The sequence below is a fragment of the Dasypus novemcinctus genome, chromosome 24 (assembly GCF_030445035.2).
Source record: "Dasypus novemcinctus isolate mDasNov1 chromosome 24, mDasNov1.1.hap2, whole genome shotgun sequence".
Lineage (NCBI taxonomy): Eukaryota > Metazoa > Chordata > Mammalia > Cingulata > Dasypodidae > Dasypus > Dasypus novemcinctus.
The window spans coordinates 44,672,611-44,691,768 of NC_080696.1; the positions used below are offsets into that span (position 1 = coordinate 44,672,611).

Consider the following 19,158-nt stretch of genomic DNA (forward strand, 5'->3'; position numbering starts at 1 on the left):
AGACAGAGGGAACCTTCATGGCCTCCTTGTGTGGTCAGGAGCAGGGAACCCACCTTCAGGGGCCACCTGAGCAAGGGGAGAAGCATAGATGATGAAGTGACAGGGCCCAGAGCTTGTGGGCACTGTAGGTGGGAGTTCACAGTGAGCGCCTTTGGCCGTTGCTCTGAACGACGTGGAAAACCACTGGAGGGTTTTGAGCAGAGGAGTGGCACAGCCTGGACATAGTGAAATAGCCTCACTCTGCTTGCTGTGTGGAGAGTAAGGGGCCAAGGGCAGAATCGAAGAGCTCGGATAGGCTAACTCTGCATTCTGTGTGCAAGATGTGAGTGGCTTGGATCCCATGTAGTGACGGTGGTGGAAAGAAGTCAGTGGCTTTTGGCTACACTGTATTGTGGAAGTAGAGTCAAACAGGTTTTACTAACAGGTTGATTTGGGGATGTCAGAGAAAGAAAGGAGTCATAGAGGACACTAAAGCTTTTTGCCCGAGTAGCTGGGAAGGTGGAACTGCCGCTGACTGAGATGGAGATGACTGTGAGAGGCGTGCTGGGGAAGCTCGGGGGTGCAGGGCTGAGATGGCTGTCAGGTGTCCAGGTGGAGGTGTTGAGTAGGAAGTTGTGAAAATGTAGTGTAGAGAGAGCTGGTCTGGAGGTAATAATTTGGGAGCATATAGCAATAAAGCCAAGGCTGGATGAGATGATCTCAGGGGTACATGTGGCAAGAAAGCAATTTCTGGCTGATCCCAGGCCATTGTCACATTTTGGGGTGGGGAGGCAAGGGGGAACTGGCAGAGGGGACTGGGAAGTAGCAGCTGGTGAGGAAAGAAGAAAACCCAGAGATGCAGAGAGTTCTGGAAACCCAGGGCAAAACATGCTTCAGGGAGAAGGGAGTGGTCAGCTGTCAGACATGGTCAGGAGCTGCGGAGACTGAGAGCTGGCCTTTGGTGACCTTGAGAAGAGCATTGTTGGGAGAGGCTTCAGACAGTGAAAGAGCTCAGAGGATTCGAGGCCGCCTGCCCTGACAGGGAGCAGAGAAATGGGCCAGGCACTGGAGAAGTAAGCAGAGGGCAGGATATTTTTTTAGATGGGAGAAGTAACAGCCTGCTGATGTGCTGATGGGGAAGATTCCCTGGAGAGGAAGGAAAGTAGGAAACAGAATGCCTCTGTATCTTCACCTGGAAAACCAGGGTCCTGGCAATGCCAATGTCCCAAGTGCATGCCAAATTCAGAAGCAGCGATGCCTCCCAGGCTCTCGGCGCAGTGCCTTTGCACGGATGTTCGCTGTGCAGAGGTTGCTGCTGGTAGCGGTCACTCGTCTTTAAGTCCAGAGTGTATGCTCATGCCCTAGGACATTTGGTGCTGCCTGCCAGGTCCTGAGGCAGGAGGAGGCCATGTACTTCCCCTTCCCTTCCTGACACTCACCATCTAGGAGTGTCGTTCTCCATGTTCCTTCCATCCTCTTGCCAGGTCCAACAGTGTCTTTTAGCCCCAGAGCCTGGGAAGGGCCCTGCTTGGAGCAGGACCCCCTGGGAGCAGGGCCCATGTGTTTTCTCTGGAGCCCAGAGCCAGTGGCCAGCAGCTATACTTGGCCGAGATGCCCACCTCCCTCCGCTGCACCTGGTGCCGGTGCTGATGGGGTCTAGGAACTCCAGGCAGGTTCTGAGGACCAAATTCCCAGCATCCCAGAGGGCAGCAGGTGGGCCCTGCCAGGGACCTGGAGGTGCAGGCCAAGGGGAGGCTGCCTCACTGTCCTGGACAGGAGTCCTGGATGGGGCCAGGGACTCCGTAGAGACCTGAGGGGCCAGAGGAACAAGGCAGGCGTGCTGGGGGGAGTTGAGGCCTGAAGATGGGCTTGCCTTCTCCCCACATCTCTCTGAGCCTAGTCTCTTCTTCCCAAGGTCAAGGGCTTGCTTTACCCAAATGAGGAAACTGAGGCCTAGAGAGGGGAAGGGGTCTCCCTTAGCTACCCTGTGGGCTCTGACCCATCTCACTCTCAGGTCTCTAGGTTCTCAGGGTAGGGTTGTTTACCTCTCTCACCCCAGGGGTCTGAGCCCATAGGTCAGAGGTCAGGAGGGGTTGGAGGAGGCCCTGGGATGTCCCTTTTTTCTCAGTATATCAGCCAAGGACCTGAAGAACATGCTGTCCCAGGTCAACTACCGGGTCCCCAACATGCGTTTCCTCCGCGAGCGGCTGACGGTAAGGGTCTCCTGGAGCCGTGTGGGCCGGAACAGGGAGTGGTTCCGAGCCCCCGCTAGGGCCTGATTGGTGATCCTGCTCTGTGCCTTGCCAGGACCTGGAACAGCGCAGTGGGGACATCACCTATGGGCAGTTTGCTCAGCTGTACCGCAGCCTCATGTACAGCGCCCAGAAGACGGTGCATGAGCCACCTCCCCTCCCGCGGCCCCTGCTCCCCACCCCCCCAGCCCTGCTTGCCTTGTCCCTGCTGCCCTGCTTGGGGGCTTTGGGAGTTTTGGGGTGCAGTCTCTCCAGCTCTCCTCCTCTTGAGGCCTGTCCCCATCTGCGCCCCAGCCTTTCTTCCTGAGAGCCCCTTTCCTACGTGGCTTCCCAGGGGCTCTCGCTCTGACCAGGTTCTGTCTCCTGCAGATGGACCTCCCCTTCTTGGAAGCCAGTGCCCTGAGGTTTGGTTTGACGGGGGGAGGAAGGGGTTCTCCTCTGGGTACCCCTTCGTCTCTTCCCTGGGTGATTCCTGGTCCAGGTGGGAGGCAGTGGGAGGGGGTGAACCATGGTAGAGCGGACCGGTCTGGCAGCTGTGCTGGCATGAACTGGTCTCAGCTGTTCTGGGGCCCCATTTGGCGAGCTGGCTGCCAGGGCACTGACATCCCCCTCCCACAGCAGGGCTGGGGAGCGGCCAGAGCTCTGCCGAGTGTCCCTTCCTGAGTTCCAGCAGTTCCTGCTTGAGTACCAGGGGGTATGTTGGGGCTGGGGCTGGCTGAGGATATCTGCTGAATGGGGCTGGGGTCACCTCTGACTGCTGTTCCATGCCTCCTCTCCGCCCCCATCAGGAGCTGTGGGCTGTCGACCGGCTCCAGGTGCAGGAGTTCATGCTCAGCTTCCTCCGTGACCCCTTGCGGGAGATTGAGGAGCCGTACTTCTTCCTGGAGGAGGTGAGCCCTGCTTTTTACCCCTTGTGTCTGAGAGTGGGTGGGGGTTGGTGGCCAGAGCTCCAAATGAGCCCCGGGAACTAATCCCTCCTCCTCTGTCCACCTTGCTCTGCTTCACTCGAAACAGAGCACCCTCTCTTCTTCCCAGTACCCCATCCCAGGTGGGACAGAGCAGGGGCTCAGTTTGTCTTTGCTTCTCCATTTGTTCCTGGACAGTTTGTCACCTTCCTGTTCTCCAAAGAGAACAGTGTGTGGAACTCACAGCTGGATGCGGTGAATCCTGACACCATGAACAACCCGCTGTCCCACTACTGGATCTCTTCCTCGCACAACACGTGAGTGAGGCTCCCCTGCCCTTTCTGGGGAGGGAGGGCCCACCTGGCCTCACCTGCCTGTCCTTCCCATCTCAGATACCTGACTGGGGACCAGTTCTCCAGTGAGTCCTCCCTGGAAGCCTACGCTCGCTGCCTGCGGATGGGCTGCCGCTGCATTGAGTGTGCGTGGGGGTCCGGGCTGGGGAAGGGGTGAGGAGAAGCCTGCCTGCCTGCTTGACCGTGGGGATGTTCTCCCCAGTGGACTGCTGGGATGGCCCAGATGGGATGCCGGTCATTTACCATGGACACACTCTTACCACCAAGATCAAGTTCTCAGACGTCCTGCACACCATCAAGGAACATGCCTTTGTGGCCTCAGAGTGAGCGGGTGATGGGACAGACGGACCCTGCAGATGCCCTGTCCCCGTCTTTGCCTTTCACTGTACCTAAATAGTCTTTGTCCTCCTTCTCAGCCTCTCCTTGATCCCTTGCTTCCTGGGTGACTCCGTTTCCTGTGCCCCTGGCCTATCTTATCCATGGCCTTCTCTTTAGCTTGTGGAGCACATTCAAGCTCATCACACCCTCGGAAGCTGCTGCCTGGCCCACGCCTTCCTTTTCACAGCCCATAGCCCAGGGAGTTGTCTCCATCCCCATGCCCCATTCCCCAGGTCCTCTTTACCACTGAGCCTGTGGCTCCTTGTCATGCCCCTGTAGACATGAGAACCCGACTAATGGCTCCTAACTCCTCGTTGTCTGAGAGGTTCTTTAACCTGAGCCTTTGCCTCTGGAGAATCACAGTGCCTATGTCCCATTGCCAAGTCCTGTGCCTGCAGGTACCCAGTCATCCTTTCCATCGAGGACCACTGCAGCATTGCCCAGCAGAGGAACATGGCCCAGCACTTCAGGAAGGTGCTCGGGGACACGCTCCTCACCAAGCCGGTGGACATCGCTGCCGACGGGCTCCCCTCCCCCAACCAGCTCAAGAGGAAGATCCTTATCAAGGTAGGGGAGGGGGCCTGTGAGGGTGCTCTCCCCACGTCCCAGCAGTCTGGGCCTGGGTGAGGAGCTGGGGCTCCAGGAGTGGGGCTGGCGCTGCCATGTCCTGGCCTGCCTCTCACTCCCGCAGCACAAGAAGCTGGCCGAGGGCAGTGCCTATGAGGAGGTCCCCACCTCGGTGATGTACTCCGAGAATGACATCAGCAACTCCATCAAGAACGGCATCCTCTACCTGGAGGACCCTGTGAACCATGTGCGGGCCAGGCCGGGGCATGGTGGGCACGGTGGCAGGAGGGAGTGCTCTGCTTCATGTGCCCCGCTTCCATCTGTTCCAGGAATGGTATCCCCACTACTTTGTTCTGACAAGCAGCAAGATCTACTACTCTGAGGAGACCAGCAGCGCCCAGGGCAACGAGGACGAGGAGGAGCCAAAGGAGGTGAGGACAGCTCCAGGCCTGGGGGCTGGGGCGGTGCACTTGAGCCTCACTGCGATTGCCCCTGCCCCAGGCCAGCGGCAGCACAGAGCTGCACTCCAATGAGAAGTGGTTCCACGGCAAGCTCGGGGCGGGCCGGGACGGGCGGCACATCGCGGAGCGCTTGCTCACCGAGTACTGCATTGAGACCGGCGCTCCGGACGGCTCCTTCCTCGTGCGCGAGAGCGAGACCTTCGTGGGCGACTACACGCTCTCTTTCTGGTAACCGCTCCCTGCGCGTCTGTGCAGGCTCAGTCAGCGTGGTCAGCGTAGGGGTGCTGCTGCACCAGACCGAACCACAGAGTCTTTTGTTCCGCTCTTTCATGTGGGCTGTAATTAAATCTGTCTCACACATCCACACACCCTTTGGTTGTTTTTAGCCCCTCCTCCAAGACTGCCTCTGACCTGTGCTCCTTCTGAGATTCCTCGCCTGCTCTTTGAGACTTGGACGCCCAGCTTGGGACAGGACGTGGTCTTCAGGCTCCAGCCTGCTTCTCACTGCCCCCTGTCTCCCCTCAGGCGGAATGGGAAAGTCCAGCACTGCCGTATTCACTCCCGGCAGGATGCCGGGACCCCCAAGTTCTTCTTGACAGACAACCTCGTCTTTGACTCCCTCTATGACCTCATCACACACTACCAGCAAGTGCCCCTGCGCTGCAACGAGTTCGAGATGCGCCTTTCAGAGCCTGTCCCTCAGACCAACGCTCATGAGAGCAAAGAGTGAGGGCAAGACTGCCGGCCGGGCAGGGTATGGTCAACCTGGTGGGTGGTGACTGCCGGGACCTGACTTGGGCCTTTCTGCAGGTGGTACCACGCGAGCCTCACCAGAGCCCAGGCTGAGCACATGCTGATGCGTGTCCCCCGGGATGGGGCCTTCCTGGTACGGAAACGGAATGAGCCCAACTCCTACGCCATCTCCTTCCGGTGAGTGGTGCGGCCGTGGGGTGCAGGGGGCGTGTAGCTCCTCACCTGGGTCTGGGCCACCGTGACCCTATGTGGCTCTTCTTTGTGAAGGGCTGAGGGCAAGATCAAGCATTGCCGCGTCCAGCAGGAGGGCCAGATGGTGATGCTGGGGAACTCAGAGTTTGACAGCCTGGTTGACCTCATCAGCTACTATGAGAAGCATCCCCTGTACCGCAAGATGAAGCTGCGCTACCCCATCAATGAGGAGGCCCTGGAGAAGATCGGCACAGCTGTGAGGGGGCATGTTGGTTGAGGGGGCATGGCAGGTTAGCATCAGGAGACAGCAGGATGGCCCTTCAGAAACTCCCAGGCCAGCTGGTGGTAGGCCCATGATCTCATGGGCACTGGAAAGCATGGGTGTGCCTCACAGGAAGGCCTGGGGTGGCAGAGTAGCTCCTAGGAGGGCCCAAGAGCCCAGCTGGCGGCCATGGGTGAGCGCTGGGAAGGTGTCCTGGAGGGAATGATGTCTAAGCTGTGTCTTCAAGGCTGGACATGAGTTCGGGGGAGGGGGCAGCATTCGAGCAGAGAGGGCCTCTGAGCCAAGACGTGGCGCAAGGAAGTCCTGTAGTACCTCAGGGATTGTCAGGTGTGTCAGAGGGTAGCTGAGAGGCTGGAAAATTTAGCATGGCCCTAGATGCTGAGCTCAGACTGGACTCTGTCCCCAGGGCCGAGGAGAGTAGGCTAGGAATGTGGTTGTGGTGCTTCCTTCACATGGCTGGCATGGAGACAGGGCTGGAGTGGCCAGGGAGAAGGCTGCCGTCCCCTGGGGCCTAGGAGAGCTGGCAGAAGTGAGTGCCTCCTAATGGCTCAGTGGGGAATGAATGAGCCCTGAGCAAGAATAGCAACTCCTTCAGCTGCAGCTAGCACAGGAGCAGTTGGAATTTGGGCCTGCAGAAACTGAAATAGAGATTTTAGAATCCGGGGTGGGCCCCATGGGGAAGAATGTGGGAAGAGGGCGAGGCCAGGCCCCCAAGGCCATCCCCGTGAGGTCAGGGCATCATGGTGGACCAGGTGCCACTGAAGGGACAGACTCAATGTCCTGGTGAGGCAGTGCAGGTGGAGGCCAGCTGTGCTGGGGGAAGAGGGAGTGCTAGAAGCAGGCAGCTGCTTTGGGGTTCTGGGCATTAACTTCTCCCATTCTGCCCGTTTCCAGGAGCCTGACTATGGGGCCCTGTATGAGGGACGCAATCCTGGCTTCTACGTGGAGGCAAACCCTATGCCAACCTTCAAGGTACAGCCACTGCCTCGACACACAAGCCAGGAAGGCCCCCAGCTGACTGGGGCCTGCATCTCTCTGCTCTGGACTCAGCTGTGGTCTTTGTGGTTGTGGTTTTTCAAGGCCCAAGAAGCTGTGTGAGATGTGTGTTTGCTGTAGAGCCACGGCTCTCCTGGGGCTGGGCGGAGGACCCTGGCCAGAAAACTGTTCTTTGACACTCACTGTCCCCTCACTGTGGTCTGTCAGGTGTGCCCTGCTCCTCCCCTCAGCAGCCAGTGACCCTCAGTGACCCTCAGTGCTTCCCCGATGGGAGCAATGGGCTCCCTGCCACACCCAGAAACCTCCAGGTCCCCAGGAGGGACTCAGGGTGATTCCAGCACTCCCCGCGCGTGGGAGTGGTGTCTCCTGTGAGCCTGTGAGCCTGACTCCTGGGAGTCTAGGGCAGGGCTTGCAAGGTTGCACTTTGATCCCAAGGAGTTTTCTCACACTTATCCGACCTCTTTTGCATGCACATCTGTCCAGGAGGCTCCCTCCAGGGTCAGCATAGGCCCATACCTGGGAGAGACTGCAGGCAGTGGGCACCTCCCGCTGGCCTGAGCTTGGGCTGGGCAGCCAGGCTGCTGCGTGTGTACAGGCAGGTTCCGAGGTCAGGAGGGCAGCAGGGAGGGACCGTGGTCCTCACCGTGTGCTTCCCTTCTCAGTGTGCGGTCAAAGCCCTCTTTGACTATAAGGCCCAAAGGGATGACGAACTCACCTTCACCAAGAGCGCCATCATCCAAAACGTGGAGAAGCAAGAGGGAGGCTGGTGAGCCTGGCCCTAGGGCTGGAGAGCCCAGGCTTTCACAAGGCCTGTGGGGGGTGGGCCAGGACTCCTGGGGTCCCAGCAGGAGTTGGCGTTGAGCTGGCCTCCAGGGATGGGGCCTGCGTGGGCTTCAGGTATTGAGTGTCTGTGGAGCGTCTGTTCCATGTGCACCAGCAGTGCCTCCCTGGGAACTGGCTTAGATTTGGGGGGGGGAGGGGTGCAGCAAAGGGTACCCTCCTTGTTGGGGCTGTGCTGGTGATCAGTACCCTGTGGTTCTGGCAGGTGGCGGGGTGACTATGGGGGGAAGAAGCAGTTATGGTTTCCATCAAACTACGTGGAAGAGATGGTCAACCCAGCAGCCCTGGAGCCTGAGAGAGAGGTGATGTCAGAGCTTTATGAGGGGTAGAAGGGCTCCATCCCCCAAGTTTGTCCTCTGAACACCCCCCTCACATGGTCCTTGACATGCCTGTCCATGCACAAGCACGCATCACCTGCAGGCCCACACGTTCTGATTCTCTCCATGTTCCCGTCCTCAAGCATACGCGGACCACATGCACATTTGTCTGGACATGTGCACTTAGAAAGTATGCTTGTCCTGTGCGCACAACCATCCATCACCTGCATATGTGCAGCAGACATGCTGACGACCCCTTGGGCTTTGCTTCCCACAGCACCTGGACGAGAACAGCCCTCTGGGGGACTTGCTGCGGGGGGTCTTGGACGTGCCAGCTTGTCAGATTGGTGAGCCCCCAAGGCTGCCCCCACTCTTGAGCTCTCCCCGTCCTCTGGACACCCTTTCACTCCCAGGTCTGATCCTGCATGCTTTCCCCTGAGCTGGGCACTGTGGAGCAGTCAGCAGAGCCAGGGTGCCAGGGGCTGCTGGCTCACGTGCCAGATCCCCATGGGGTGGACCTTGGGGTGTGGTAGAGCCTGGGAGGGACCTGTTCTGGGCTGTGAGCATGGGCTCCATCGCTGCTGGTAATGGCATGGCTCTGAGCTGTGGTTTGTTCATCTGTGATGTGGGGTGGCAGGATTAATGTCTTCCCCCCTCTGGGTTGTGGTGAGGATGGAGCCTGGGTGTGTGGCAGGGCACATAGAGATGTCCTTCCCAGCTCTTGTCCTCTTTCCTTCCTAGCCATTCGCCCCGAGGGCAAGAACAGCCGGCTCTTCGTCTTCTCCATTAGCATGGCGTCAGTGGCGCACTGGTCCCTGGATGTTGCTGCCGACTCACAGGAGGAGCTGCAGGATTGGGTGAAAAAGATCCGAGAAGTGACCCAAACTGCAGATGCCAGGGTGAGGACCTGCTGGAGCCCTTGGACGGGGAAAGGGTGCTGGGTTGGCAGACATGGGAGCCTCTCTGGTGGTCTGAGGCCTCCAGCTCACACCACCAGCTACTGAGCAGCCAGGAGTCTCAGATGTGCAGCCTCCTGCAGGCCCTTTGTTGGCCACAGCCCCAGTCTTAAAGGCAGGCAGGCAGGAAGGACAGTTCATAAACAGCAGTGTGGCATGTGAGTGTTGCCAGGAAGTGCCATTTATGATGTTTTCAGTTGGACTTACCAGTGGGAAGGTGGATACACGAAGTCAGAGTTAAGACAAGTCCTGGGCTGAAAACTGGTAGTCCGGAGGGATGAGGTGGTAGAGAGAAGGAAGAGGGCTTGGGACGGGGTCCTGAGGAAACTAATGTTTGAGCATATGAGCAAGGAAGAGGACCCCAGAAAGCCAGGCTGAGGGGCTGAAGGCCGCCAGGAGAGGTGCTGCCAAGATCAAGACAGGCCAGATGAGACTCTGAACTTGTTGGACTTAGCAGCATATAGTCCTGGGGACATTGAGAGAGCTATGTCTGTGGCAGGGCCAGAGTCAGATGGTATGGAGCAGTGGGGAGTGAAGCAGCTTTGTAGGGCCTGGTGATGAATGGACCTGGAGCTCTGGATGGCTGAGATTTGTGCATTTGCTAATGCTGGAAGAGCTCATGGGGAGGTAGGAGGCTTTGGGTCCCAGGCTTGGTTGGCAGGCCCAACTTGCTGGAGGAGGGAGACCTCTTTCACTGAGCCTGGAAGGAAAGAGGGTAGGAGGTGCTCTCAAGGGTAAAGGGAGTTCCTGCGTGATGGCCATTCTCTCCAGTGCCTTTGGGTGTGGAGTGGAGAGGCCACCGAACGGATCTGTGGCTTCTTTGGGGAATGGACACCTGTGAACCAGGCAGAGCAGCAGGCAGGATGGGATGCTGGGATTTTTCGGGGGTGTGCCCTGGAAGGACAAGGCCCTGGTTAACCCGCTGGTTGAAGTGATGGAGCCTGGTGTCCAGGCTAAAGGAGAAGAGTGTGAAGAGAGGAGCCACTGACAGATGGAAGTTGGGGGTAGTGCGTTTTGGGCCTTTGTACTGGGGATTTGGCCTTGAAGAGTGGATGGTTGCTTTGGGCCTGAGGAGGTGAGCGAGTTTTAGGCCAGGGTGGTGGAAGGATTGTTGTCATGGATGGTGGTGGCCTTAGGGCACAGCGGAGACCAAACCAGGCGCCCTAGTCCATGGTAGGTCAGAGGGCAAGGGGAGGCGTTTTTGCCCAAGGGTGAGGTTGGTTAATGAGAAAAGCATCACTGGGGACCCAGGTCCAGGGTTCCTGAGGTATCATTGGGGCCAGGTGGTAAGGATTCCACTCACAGAAGGGTTGCAGGGCAGTTGTGTCCTTCGGAACTGAGAGGAGAAGAGACAATGACAGAGAGGGACTTTGTTCACTGTGAAATGGGATCCGGATGGTGCTGGGGAGGGGGGAGAGAGGCCCAGAACAGCCGCAACAAGCACTAGCTCAAGGCTGACTGGGGAGCTGCCGGGGCTACAGGGCCTTGCTTGTGTGTGCCTAGCTCACAGAGGGGAAGATGATGGAACGGAGGAAGAAGATTGCCCTGGAGCTGTCCGAGCTTGTTGTCTACTGCCGGCCTGTGCCCTTCGACGAAGAGAGTAAGGGCTGAGCGTGCATGTGCTTGGGGGACCTGATCAGGCAGGGCATCCCCACGGTGGGTAGGCCTGTGAGGAGCATGTGAGGGACGGCTCACCTTGCAGGGGGTGGCTTTCGTTCTTTTGTGGGGGGCTCCGTAAGCACTCTTCCTGTCTGGCTCAGAGATTGGCACGGAACGTGCCTGCTACCGGGACATGTCGTCCTTCCCGGAAACCAAGGCTGAGAAGTATGTGAACAAGGCCAAAGGCAAGAAGTTCCTCCAGTACAATCGGCTGCAGCTCTCCCGCATCTACCCCAAGGGCCAGCGGCTGGACTCCTCCAATTACGATCCCTTGCCCATGTGGATCTGTGGCAGTCAGCTTGTGGCCCTCAACTTCCAGACCCCAGGTGAGGAGCTGCCCTGTGGGAAGGCGAGGGGCGGGAGACCATAGGCAGCTGGGCTGGAGTCCACCAGAATGGGCTTTTTCAGACAAGCCGATGCAGATGAACCAGGCACTCTTCCTGGCCGGTGGGCACTGTGGCTACGTGCTGCAGCCCAGCACCATGCGGGACGAGGGCTTTGACCCCTTTGACAAGAGCAGCCTCCGCGGGCTGGAGTCGTGCACCATCTGCATCGAGGTGGGTGCTGGGCTCAGCTGGGGGATGTTCGTGTTAAGTTCCCCAGAGGGGGAATGAGGGGACGGGGGCACTAGAGCTGGACTCTTCCTGAGCTTGAGGAAGGCACAACTGTCCTCGGAGGTGGGACGGCAGCTCTGGGGCTCTCAGTGGCCCAGGGCCAAGTCATCTGAGCTGGATGTGGCCAGTTCTTGGTCCAGTGAGGCCATGCTGGTGTTGGGCACTGCCCAGGAGCAGGCTGCTCAGGAGAGAGAAGCCACGGGCCTGTCTGCACAACCAGCAGTGGGCCCGGGCGAGAACGGAAGCAGCAGCCTGGCCCCCTCGCAGACCAGGGCTCTCGTTGGTTTGCAGCAGCCCTGAGTTATCTTGGACAGGCCCCTGGGTGGTAGAGCCAGCCCTGGCTTTGTGGGCTCATGGGGTTGAGTCCTGAGCAGTCTTGAAGGAGGAGGGAGGGCAGCGCAGAGGATGAGCTGCTCACATCCAGGATGTATGCAGTTGTGGAATCACGTGTTTCTGCTCCTGAGAAGAGATTCGTACTTGTACTTTTTTCTCTAAGGGCAGGTAATTTAAAATATCTCCAGATTGAAGTGGACATAAATTGAACATGAAGCAGAATGCAAAACTCACAAGAAAGATGGTTAAAGCTAAAAGCTCAAATTAATTTTTACTGGCAGGGAAGTGGATTTGGCTCCACTGATAGCGCATCCGCCTATCACACAAGAGGTCCAGGGTTCAAACCAAGGGCCTCCTGACCTGTGTGGTGAGCTGGCCCAGGCGCAGTGCTGATGAGCGCCAAGGAGTGCCCTGCCATGCAGAGGTGTCCTCCATGTAGGGGAGCCGCATGCACAAAGAGTGCGCCTCTCAAGGAGAGCTGCCCCACGCAAAAAAAAAAAGCGCAGCCTGCCCAGGAATTGTGCCACACACATGGAGAGCTGACGCAGCAAGATGACACAAACAAAAAAGAGACAGAGTCCCGGTGATGCTGACAAGAATGCAAGCAGACACAGAAGAACACACAGCAAATGGATAGAGAGAGAAGACAATAGGGGTGGGGGGAGAGGAGAGAAATTTTATAAATAATATTTAAATCCTGGACCAGCTAAATTTAAAAAAAAAAAAATTGCTGGCAGCAGCTGCTTGGGGACAGCAGAGGGCGCACTCTTCCTGCTGCTCAGGGGCTTCTGGAGCTGTGGGGGTGGGGTGACACCAGGGGGCCTGTCAGGAGCAGGAAAGGTGATGCCAGCCCATTGCTGCCCACTTGAATAGGTGCTGGGGGCCCGGCACCTGCCCAAGAATGGTCGAGGCATCGTGTGTCCCTTTGTGGAGATTGAGGTGGCTGGAGCTGAGTATGACAACACCAAGCAGAAAACGGAGTTTGTGGGTGAGTTTTCCTCTCCCCGTCCCCACCACTGACCCTTCCTTCTCCCTGGCAGTGGCCTGAGGCCCTTTCTGCCCTTGCTTTTCAGTGGACAACGGACTGAACCCTGTGTGGCCGGCTAAGCCCTTCCATTTCCAGATCAGTAACCCTGAGTTTGCCTTCCTGCGCTTTGTGGTATATGAGGAAGACATGTTTAGTGACCAGAATTTCCTGGCTCAGGCTACTTTCCCGGTTAAAGGCCTGAAGACAGGTGAGGACCCTTCTAGAACTACTGCCCTGGGTCTCTTGTTGCCAGGGTGGGGCCAGCCTCTGCCTGGCTGCCTCCCAGGCTGAGGGCCAGGATTTCCTCCCCTAGGGTATAGAGCTGTGCCTTTGAAGAACAACTACAGTGAGGACCTGGAGTTGGCCTCCTTGCTTATCAAAATCGACCTTTTCCCTGCCAAGGTGACTGAGGCAGGGGTGGTGAGGGAGGAGAGCCATGTGCGGTTCAGAGGAGTCAACTCCTGCACTGTTGCCCCTTGTTGAAGCAGGAGAATGGTGACATCAGTCCCTTCGGTGGCACATCCCTGCGGGAACGGGGCTCCGATGCCTCAGGCCAGCTCTTCCATGGCCGGGCCCGGGAAGGCTCCTTTGAAGCTCGCTACCAGCAGCCGTTTGAGGACTTGCGCAGTTCCCAGGAGCATCTTGCAGACCACTTTGATGGTCGGGATCGAAGGTGAGGTGGAGGGGTCAGCAGCCAGTGAGTTCCTTGGAGCCGGGGGTGCTGGAGGGATGGGACCAGAGGGCTCAGGCCTGCTTCCTTGGCACCTTCTTTCTCTTGGGTAGAAGTGGGCTGCCAGGCCCCAGTAAGGACACTCTTCCCTTCTCTCCAGGGCCCCACGAAGGACTCGGGTCAATGGAGACAACCGCCTCTAGTTGAGGTCCAGGCTGTTTGGAGAGCAGCGGGTGCTGTGCACCTCGTGGGACTCCGTGAACTGGCTCCTCCAGAAGCGGCCTGCCAGGGTGGCCTTCCTGGCCTCACAGCCTGGAGCCTGTATTCCAGCAGCGAATGCTAGACTAAAACCAAGCCATTAATGAGATGTGATACTGTCTTGGGCCTCACGCCCTCACTCTGAGTGAAGGCAGAAGCTGAACTGTGTCTCACATTAAGCACATGTATCTGGCCCTGACTTCTGGAGATGGAGCCCTCCATCTTGTGGGGCCAGGACCACGGCCACAGCCCCTTGGAGTGAGGCTGTCTTGCCAGCAGCTGCACATGGGGTTCTGAGGAGCTCCTGACATTCCTGAGAAGTGAGGAGGAGAAAGAGCGGACTTGCTGGGCCAGGGAAACAAAACAAAGTTTACATTGTCTTGTAGCTTTAAACCCCAGCTGGGTAGGGTGGGGGGGGGGTAGGCGCCCCCGAAGTTTGCAGTTCGGCCCTGGAGCCTGGATGGAGGGAGGCGGGGCTTGCCCTACTTGTGACAGAGGACACAGCACAAGGGCATGCTGCCCGCGGCTGGGGACACAGACCCAGCCTGAAGGATACAGGGGGTTGTGCTAAAAATAGCAGTATTGGTTTTCTTCTCAGTGATATTGTAACTAAGTTATTCACTCCTCCTGCTCCTCACCCTTGTAGAAAGGGACTTTGGAGCAGACCCTTTGCAAGGAGAGGGCAAATGCTGCCCCCTGTGTTGTGAAGGGCTCAGTGTGGGATGGGGAGGCAGTGTCAGGAATGGGATTGGGAGTGGCAGAGAAGAAACTAGCCAAGGCCATTCTGGCGATATTTTTTTAAGCTAAGACTTCATCTGCTTTCCCCTAAGAATGAAAAGGGATTAAGGAGCTGCCCGCTTTGTGGGTGGGTGAGAACAGGCAGTCAGGTGCTGACTGAAGCTGCTGTGCTTATTGCAGCTTTGTCTAGTTGGTGAAGAGATCCAAGGAAGGAGAGGGGAGGGTGGAAGGCAGGCCCCACCTCTACAGCCAGAGGCTGGAGTCCAGGCCCAAGGCTCAAATGTGCCTCGTAGCATAGCCAGCGTTCAGCACATGCAAACCCACTGCCACGTATGTTGGGGTCAGGGTTGGCCAATTTGTTAGTTCTGCTGCCCTTTTAAGATCTGACTGCCAAATAAATCATCCTCATGTCCTTTTTCCTTTAACTTGTCTGTTCTTTGGGGACTCAGGAAAGCTTGTTGTCTGGGGCCTTGTTAACTAAAGACTGAGGATGATTTTACAGTGGAAGCATTGGAGTTTATGGAAACTTCTCAGGTCTTCCTGAGTGGCTCTTCCCAACTCTGGGCACACAGGAGGTATGCTGCCCCCTCTTCTCTGCCCATCCACCATAGGTGTGGTCTGGGGGGCAGGACAGCCTGACTGGGAGCAAGCTCAGGGTCACTGGCCAGCCAGCTTTGGGGTGAGCAGAAAGCAACCAGAGCCCCTTTCCAGTTCCATGGAAACCTCTCCTTTCAAAAAGCAGCATTCTAGAATGGTTGCCTCTCTGGCTGCCTTTCTAGCTTGCAACTAAAAACTCCATGCATGGGATATGTTCGAGAAAGCCTTGCTTTTTCTGCATCTGTTTCCATAGAGGGCTGTGCTGGAGTGGCTCAAAAATTATGCCACAGGGAAGCGGCTGTGGCTCAATCAGTTGGGCTCCTGTCTACCATATGGGAGGCCCTGGGTTCGCGTCCTGGGGCCTCCTTGTGAAGGCAGGCTCGCCCTCACGTTGTGGAGAGCTAACAGGCCTGCAAGTGCTGCAGAGAGCTGACTCAGAAGGTGACGTAACAAAAAAGGGAGATAACAAAAAAAAAACCCACAGAAGAGTGTGCAGCAAATGAACACAGCAGGCAACAAGCAATCCGCAAGGAGGGGTGGGGAAATAAAAATAAAATACAGGCACAGAAGAACGCACAGCAAATGGACACAGAGCAGACAGCATGCAAAAAGCCATGGGGGAGCAGGCGGATATTAAAAAGTTAAAAAAAAAATGCCATAAAGACAAAAGAGGTTAGGGGCCAGGCTGCATAAAAAGCCAGCCCAGGGAGTCAGTGTAAGATCTGTCACGTGAACAGACCCGGGTAAGTGGAGTCTTTAAAATGGTAACAGGTACAATCCCCTCTAAAGCATATACCAAAGCATGATAAGTGGCTTTGGAGAGATTTTTTTTTTTCCTCAAAGCTTTCCCCTCCCCCTTTGTCTACTCTGTGTACATTCTCTGTGTGTTGTTTTTTATTTATTTATTTCTCTCCCCTTCCACCCCACCTCGGTTGTCTGTTCTGTGTCTATTTGCTGCATCTTCTTTTGTCCGCTTGTCAGCAGCACAGGAATCTGTTTCTTTTTGTTGCATCATCTTGTCAGCTGTTCATGTGTGTGGCACCATTCCTGGGCAGGCTGCACTTTCTTTCGCTCTGGGCGGCACTCCTTACGGGGTGCACTCCTTGCACGTGGGGCTCCCCTACGCGGGGGAGGGGACACCCCTGTGTGGCAGGGCACTCCTTGTGCGCACAGGGCACTCCTTGCGCGCATCAGCACTGGGCATGGGCCAGCTCCACACTGGTCAAGGAGGCCCGAGGTTTGAACCGCAGACCTCCCATGTGGTAGACGGATGCCCTAACCACTGGGCCAAGTCCGCTTCCTGCTGTGTGTTCTTATGTCCACTTGTATTCTCATCAGGTGACACTGGGGATCTCTGTTGTGTCATCTTGCTGCATCAGCTCTCTTGTGTGTGTGGCACTTCTTGGTGGGCTGTGGTTTTGTGTGGGGCTGCTCTCCTTGTGCGGAGGGCACCCTTATGCAGGGGCATCCCACATGGGCTGGCATTCCTTGCACACATGGGCTAGCTTGCCACACGAGGCAGAAGGCCCTGGGTATCGAACCTCCTTGGACCTCCTATATGGAAGGCAGATGCTCTATCTGTTGAGCCACATCTGCTTCCCCAGTTTGTTGTTTGTTTTTTTGTCTGTTTTTTAAAGAGAAGCCAAGGCAAAATGAGGATTTAGAGTTGAAGATTCAGTGTCCCTTTCCTATTTGACAAGTTAAACCAAAGGCATTATTTATTTCCCAAAGTTTGCAGATTAGGGTCCAGTGCTGGTTCACCCCAGGCCTCGGAGGAGCACCTGCTTGGAGAGCTGGGATCACAATTCAAAGTATTTCACATCCCCTGGACTAGGTAGAGTAGCCAGTAGCAGGGCAGAGGCACTCAGGTTCTTGCTGGCTTTTGGGCTTCCTGCACCTCCCAGCCCTGCTCGGAGAGGGTGGGCCTTTCTTGCAGGCATAGTGCTGGTGGGAATTACCTTGCCCGTTCCTGACCCATTTCCCACCCCTGGCCTTGTGTCCGGTAGAAAAGATTTATCATCAGACGCGATCTGTGCCAGCCAGAGTGTCCACATTGTCATGGACATCCTTGGCTTGTTGATTTTAACTAGTTTAGCTTTAGTTGATATATTTCTGCACTAGCATCCTTTTGGAACAGGACCCTGGGGGAAGTATGGCTCTTTCTAGACCCTAGGCAGAGTTTGACTCAGACTGGCGCTTTTACAATGTTTACTGCTCCTGTAAAGGTTTTGGGCCTTCTTAGAAGAACACGTGTTAATCCTAAGGCAAATTTAAAGATCCATTTCATCTCAGATTCCTCCAGACAAACCTAGCAGTTGAGGGACCCAGGAGACCCAGCAGGGGGGCGAGGGTAAGTGGCTGAGACCCTCACTGGGGACTGACTGGCTTGCCTAGCAGGATGCACACAGGTCGCTTGGCCAGCACCACTGGCTTGTGAGTGGTGGGTCTGAATGCTGATAGCACATTAGCATTAGCTGGACAGCTTTTAAAAGTACCTGTTGCCTGGTGCCCTGGCATGAGGCTCCCCAGGTGACCTGAGGAGCGGCCAGGGTTGCAAACCACTGGTTTTGGTGGGTGGGGAAGTTCGGGTGCCAGGGCAAAGGCAAAGAGACTGTCTCCTGTGCAGGGTCCTCCCTGTCTGTCATCACTACAAGCCGCTCCTGGCTGGCTGGCAGCCAGGCCAATGGAACACCCAGACCAGAGTTCACGGTGGACCCTGAGTGCACAGCAGCCTCCCCACACCCTGGCCCATCCCTTGGACATGTGCACAGACAGGCAATACTGCCTGCAAGCTTTCTGCAGCCAGGGGGCAGGACTCAGATCTAGAGCCCCTGTGCGTAGTCACGTATCTAGATGGGCCTCCTGAATATCATCTGAAGGTTGTGTCTGGGGCTGAAACTCACTGCAGCTTTCAACTAAAGCCCAACGTCTTGCACAAGATCAGTATAATTGAGTAAAAAAAGCAAAACCTTAACCAACAGTAGACTCAGACTCTCTCACCAGAACAGCTCAGGGAAGAAAATAAGGTCATGCCTCCTCATCTGAACTTGATAGATCAAGCCCTGTCAGCCCTGTCAGCTGCTCCTCTCTGGGTCCTTCCAATAGTCCCCAGGTACTCACGCATGTTCTTAGGGAAGGCCTGGATGCTTTGTCCTCTGCCTGGGGTCCACTGCTGCTGCCCTAGGAAAGTCCACTGCAACCCCCTTCTGGCCAGCAGTCAACTCCTTCCACAGTTGTGGCCCAAGCAAGTCACTGCCTCAGTCTGCACGCACCATGGGGTCTCCTGTTTGGCAGGGTTCTGCACCAGGTTGTTCTGGCCTCCAAAGACCTGGAGTTTTAAATTTTTTTTTTAACCCAGGACCTTGTATGTGGAAAGCAGGTGCTCAGCCACTGAGCTACACCTGGCCCCCAACCTGGCATTTTAGACTCAATACAAAGCTGCATTCCCAAGTCCCACATCTGCCTCCCGAAAGGCCCAGCTGGCAATAGGCCATGGTAACCCCTGGGACCAGAATCACTGGCCTGCCTTGGCATATATAGGTATTTCTGCCCACGTGATTTTATTTCAGAAGTCCCTTTTTCTTTCTGCCACAGGCCTTTAGGGTTATCCCAACAAGATTCAATTGTAGTTTGGGGTTTTAGACATTCTCCTTCAGAAGGCCTCTGGGTCCTCAGGCATATTTGCTATCCCTTCTTAGCACATGGCAGGCTCTGCTTATCAGCACTTTTCTCACAGGAAAAAGAAATGCTGAATGTCCTTCCACCAGGTACTTGAAGAGTCCAGGTTTGACTACATTTGCCTTAGCACAATTTCTAAAACATCTCAAGTGTCTTTCATGTAGAATCCATTGACAGTAAACTCAGCAATGCAAGGAAACAAGCAAGCTGGAACTTTCCTGAAGTGGGCTGAGTCACCGCCCATTGGTCCATTCAGATTTTAAGGGCAGTCATGCCCACAGAATAAATTAAGAGATGTGAAGTGTGTTTAGCTTTTTCTCTGGCTCCCCCATAAAATTAGTCAGCAGATAAA

General features: G+C 56.3%; 1 protein-coding gene across 4 annotated transcripts in view; it reads left to right on the forward strand.

The window, feature by feature from the left end:
* PLCG1 (phospholipase C gamma 1) overlaps positions 1-14,956 on the forward strand; it is a 35,789-nt gene extending 20,833 nt beyond the window's left edge. The window contains exons 6-33 of one of the 4 annotated variants that reach the window (XM_058287091.1): positions 2,108-2,192; positions 2,287-2,370; positions 2,601-2,635; positions 2,850-2,925; positions 3,020-3,121; positions 3,335-3,453; positions 3,529-3,614; positions 3,692-3,812; positions 4,266-4,434; positions 4,559-4,681; positions 4,764-4,865; positions 4,936-5,123; positions 5,421-5,621; positions 5,706-5,825; positions 5,916-6,096; positions 7,018-7,095; positions 7,782-7,885; positions 8,165-8,261; positions 8,554-8,623; positions 9,018-9,175; positions 10,736-10,832; positions 10,993-11,217; positions 11,300-11,448; positions 12,712-12,826; positions 12,912-13,073; positions 13,179-13,267; positions 13,351-13,538; positions 13,696-14,956. In XM_058287091.1, coding sequence (XP_058143074.1) covers positions 2,108-2,192; positions 2,287-2,370; positions 2,601-2,635; positions 2,850-2,925; positions 3,020-3,121; positions 3,335-3,453; positions 3,529-3,614; positions 3,692-3,812; positions 4,266-4,434; positions 4,559-4,681; positions 4,764-4,865; positions 4,936-5,123; positions 5,421-5,621; positions 5,706-5,825; positions 5,916-6,096; positions 7,018-7,095; positions 7,782-7,885; positions 8,165-8,261; positions 8,554-8,623; positions 9,018-9,175; positions 10,736-10,832; positions 10,993-11,217; positions 11,300-11,448; positions 12,712-12,826; positions 12,912-13,073; positions 13,179-13,267; positions 13,351-13,538; positions 13,696-13,738 — 3,367 coding nt within the window. In that variant the 3' untranslated portion in view covers positions 13,739-14,956. The remainder of the gene's footprint in view (positions 1-2,107; positions 2,193-2,286; positions 2,371-2,600; positions 2,636-2,849; positions 2,926-3,019; positions 3,122-3,334; positions 3,454-3,528; positions 3,615-3,691; positions 3,813-4,265; positions 4,435-4,558; positions 4,682-4,763; positions 4,866-4,935; positions 5,124-5,420; positions 5,622-5,705; positions 5,826-5,915; positions 6,097-7,017; positions 7,096-7,781; positions 7,886-8,164; positions 8,262-8,553; positions 8,624-9,017; positions 9,176-10,735; positions 10,833-10,992; positions 11,218-11,299; positions 11,449-12,711; positions 12,827-12,911; positions 13,074-13,178; positions 13,268-13,350; positions 13,539-13,695) is intronic. The other 3 variants (XM_058287092.2, XM_058287093.2, XM_058287094.2) reach the window with 3 other exon arrangements.
* Positions 14,957-19,158: the final 4,202 nt, after the last annotated feature.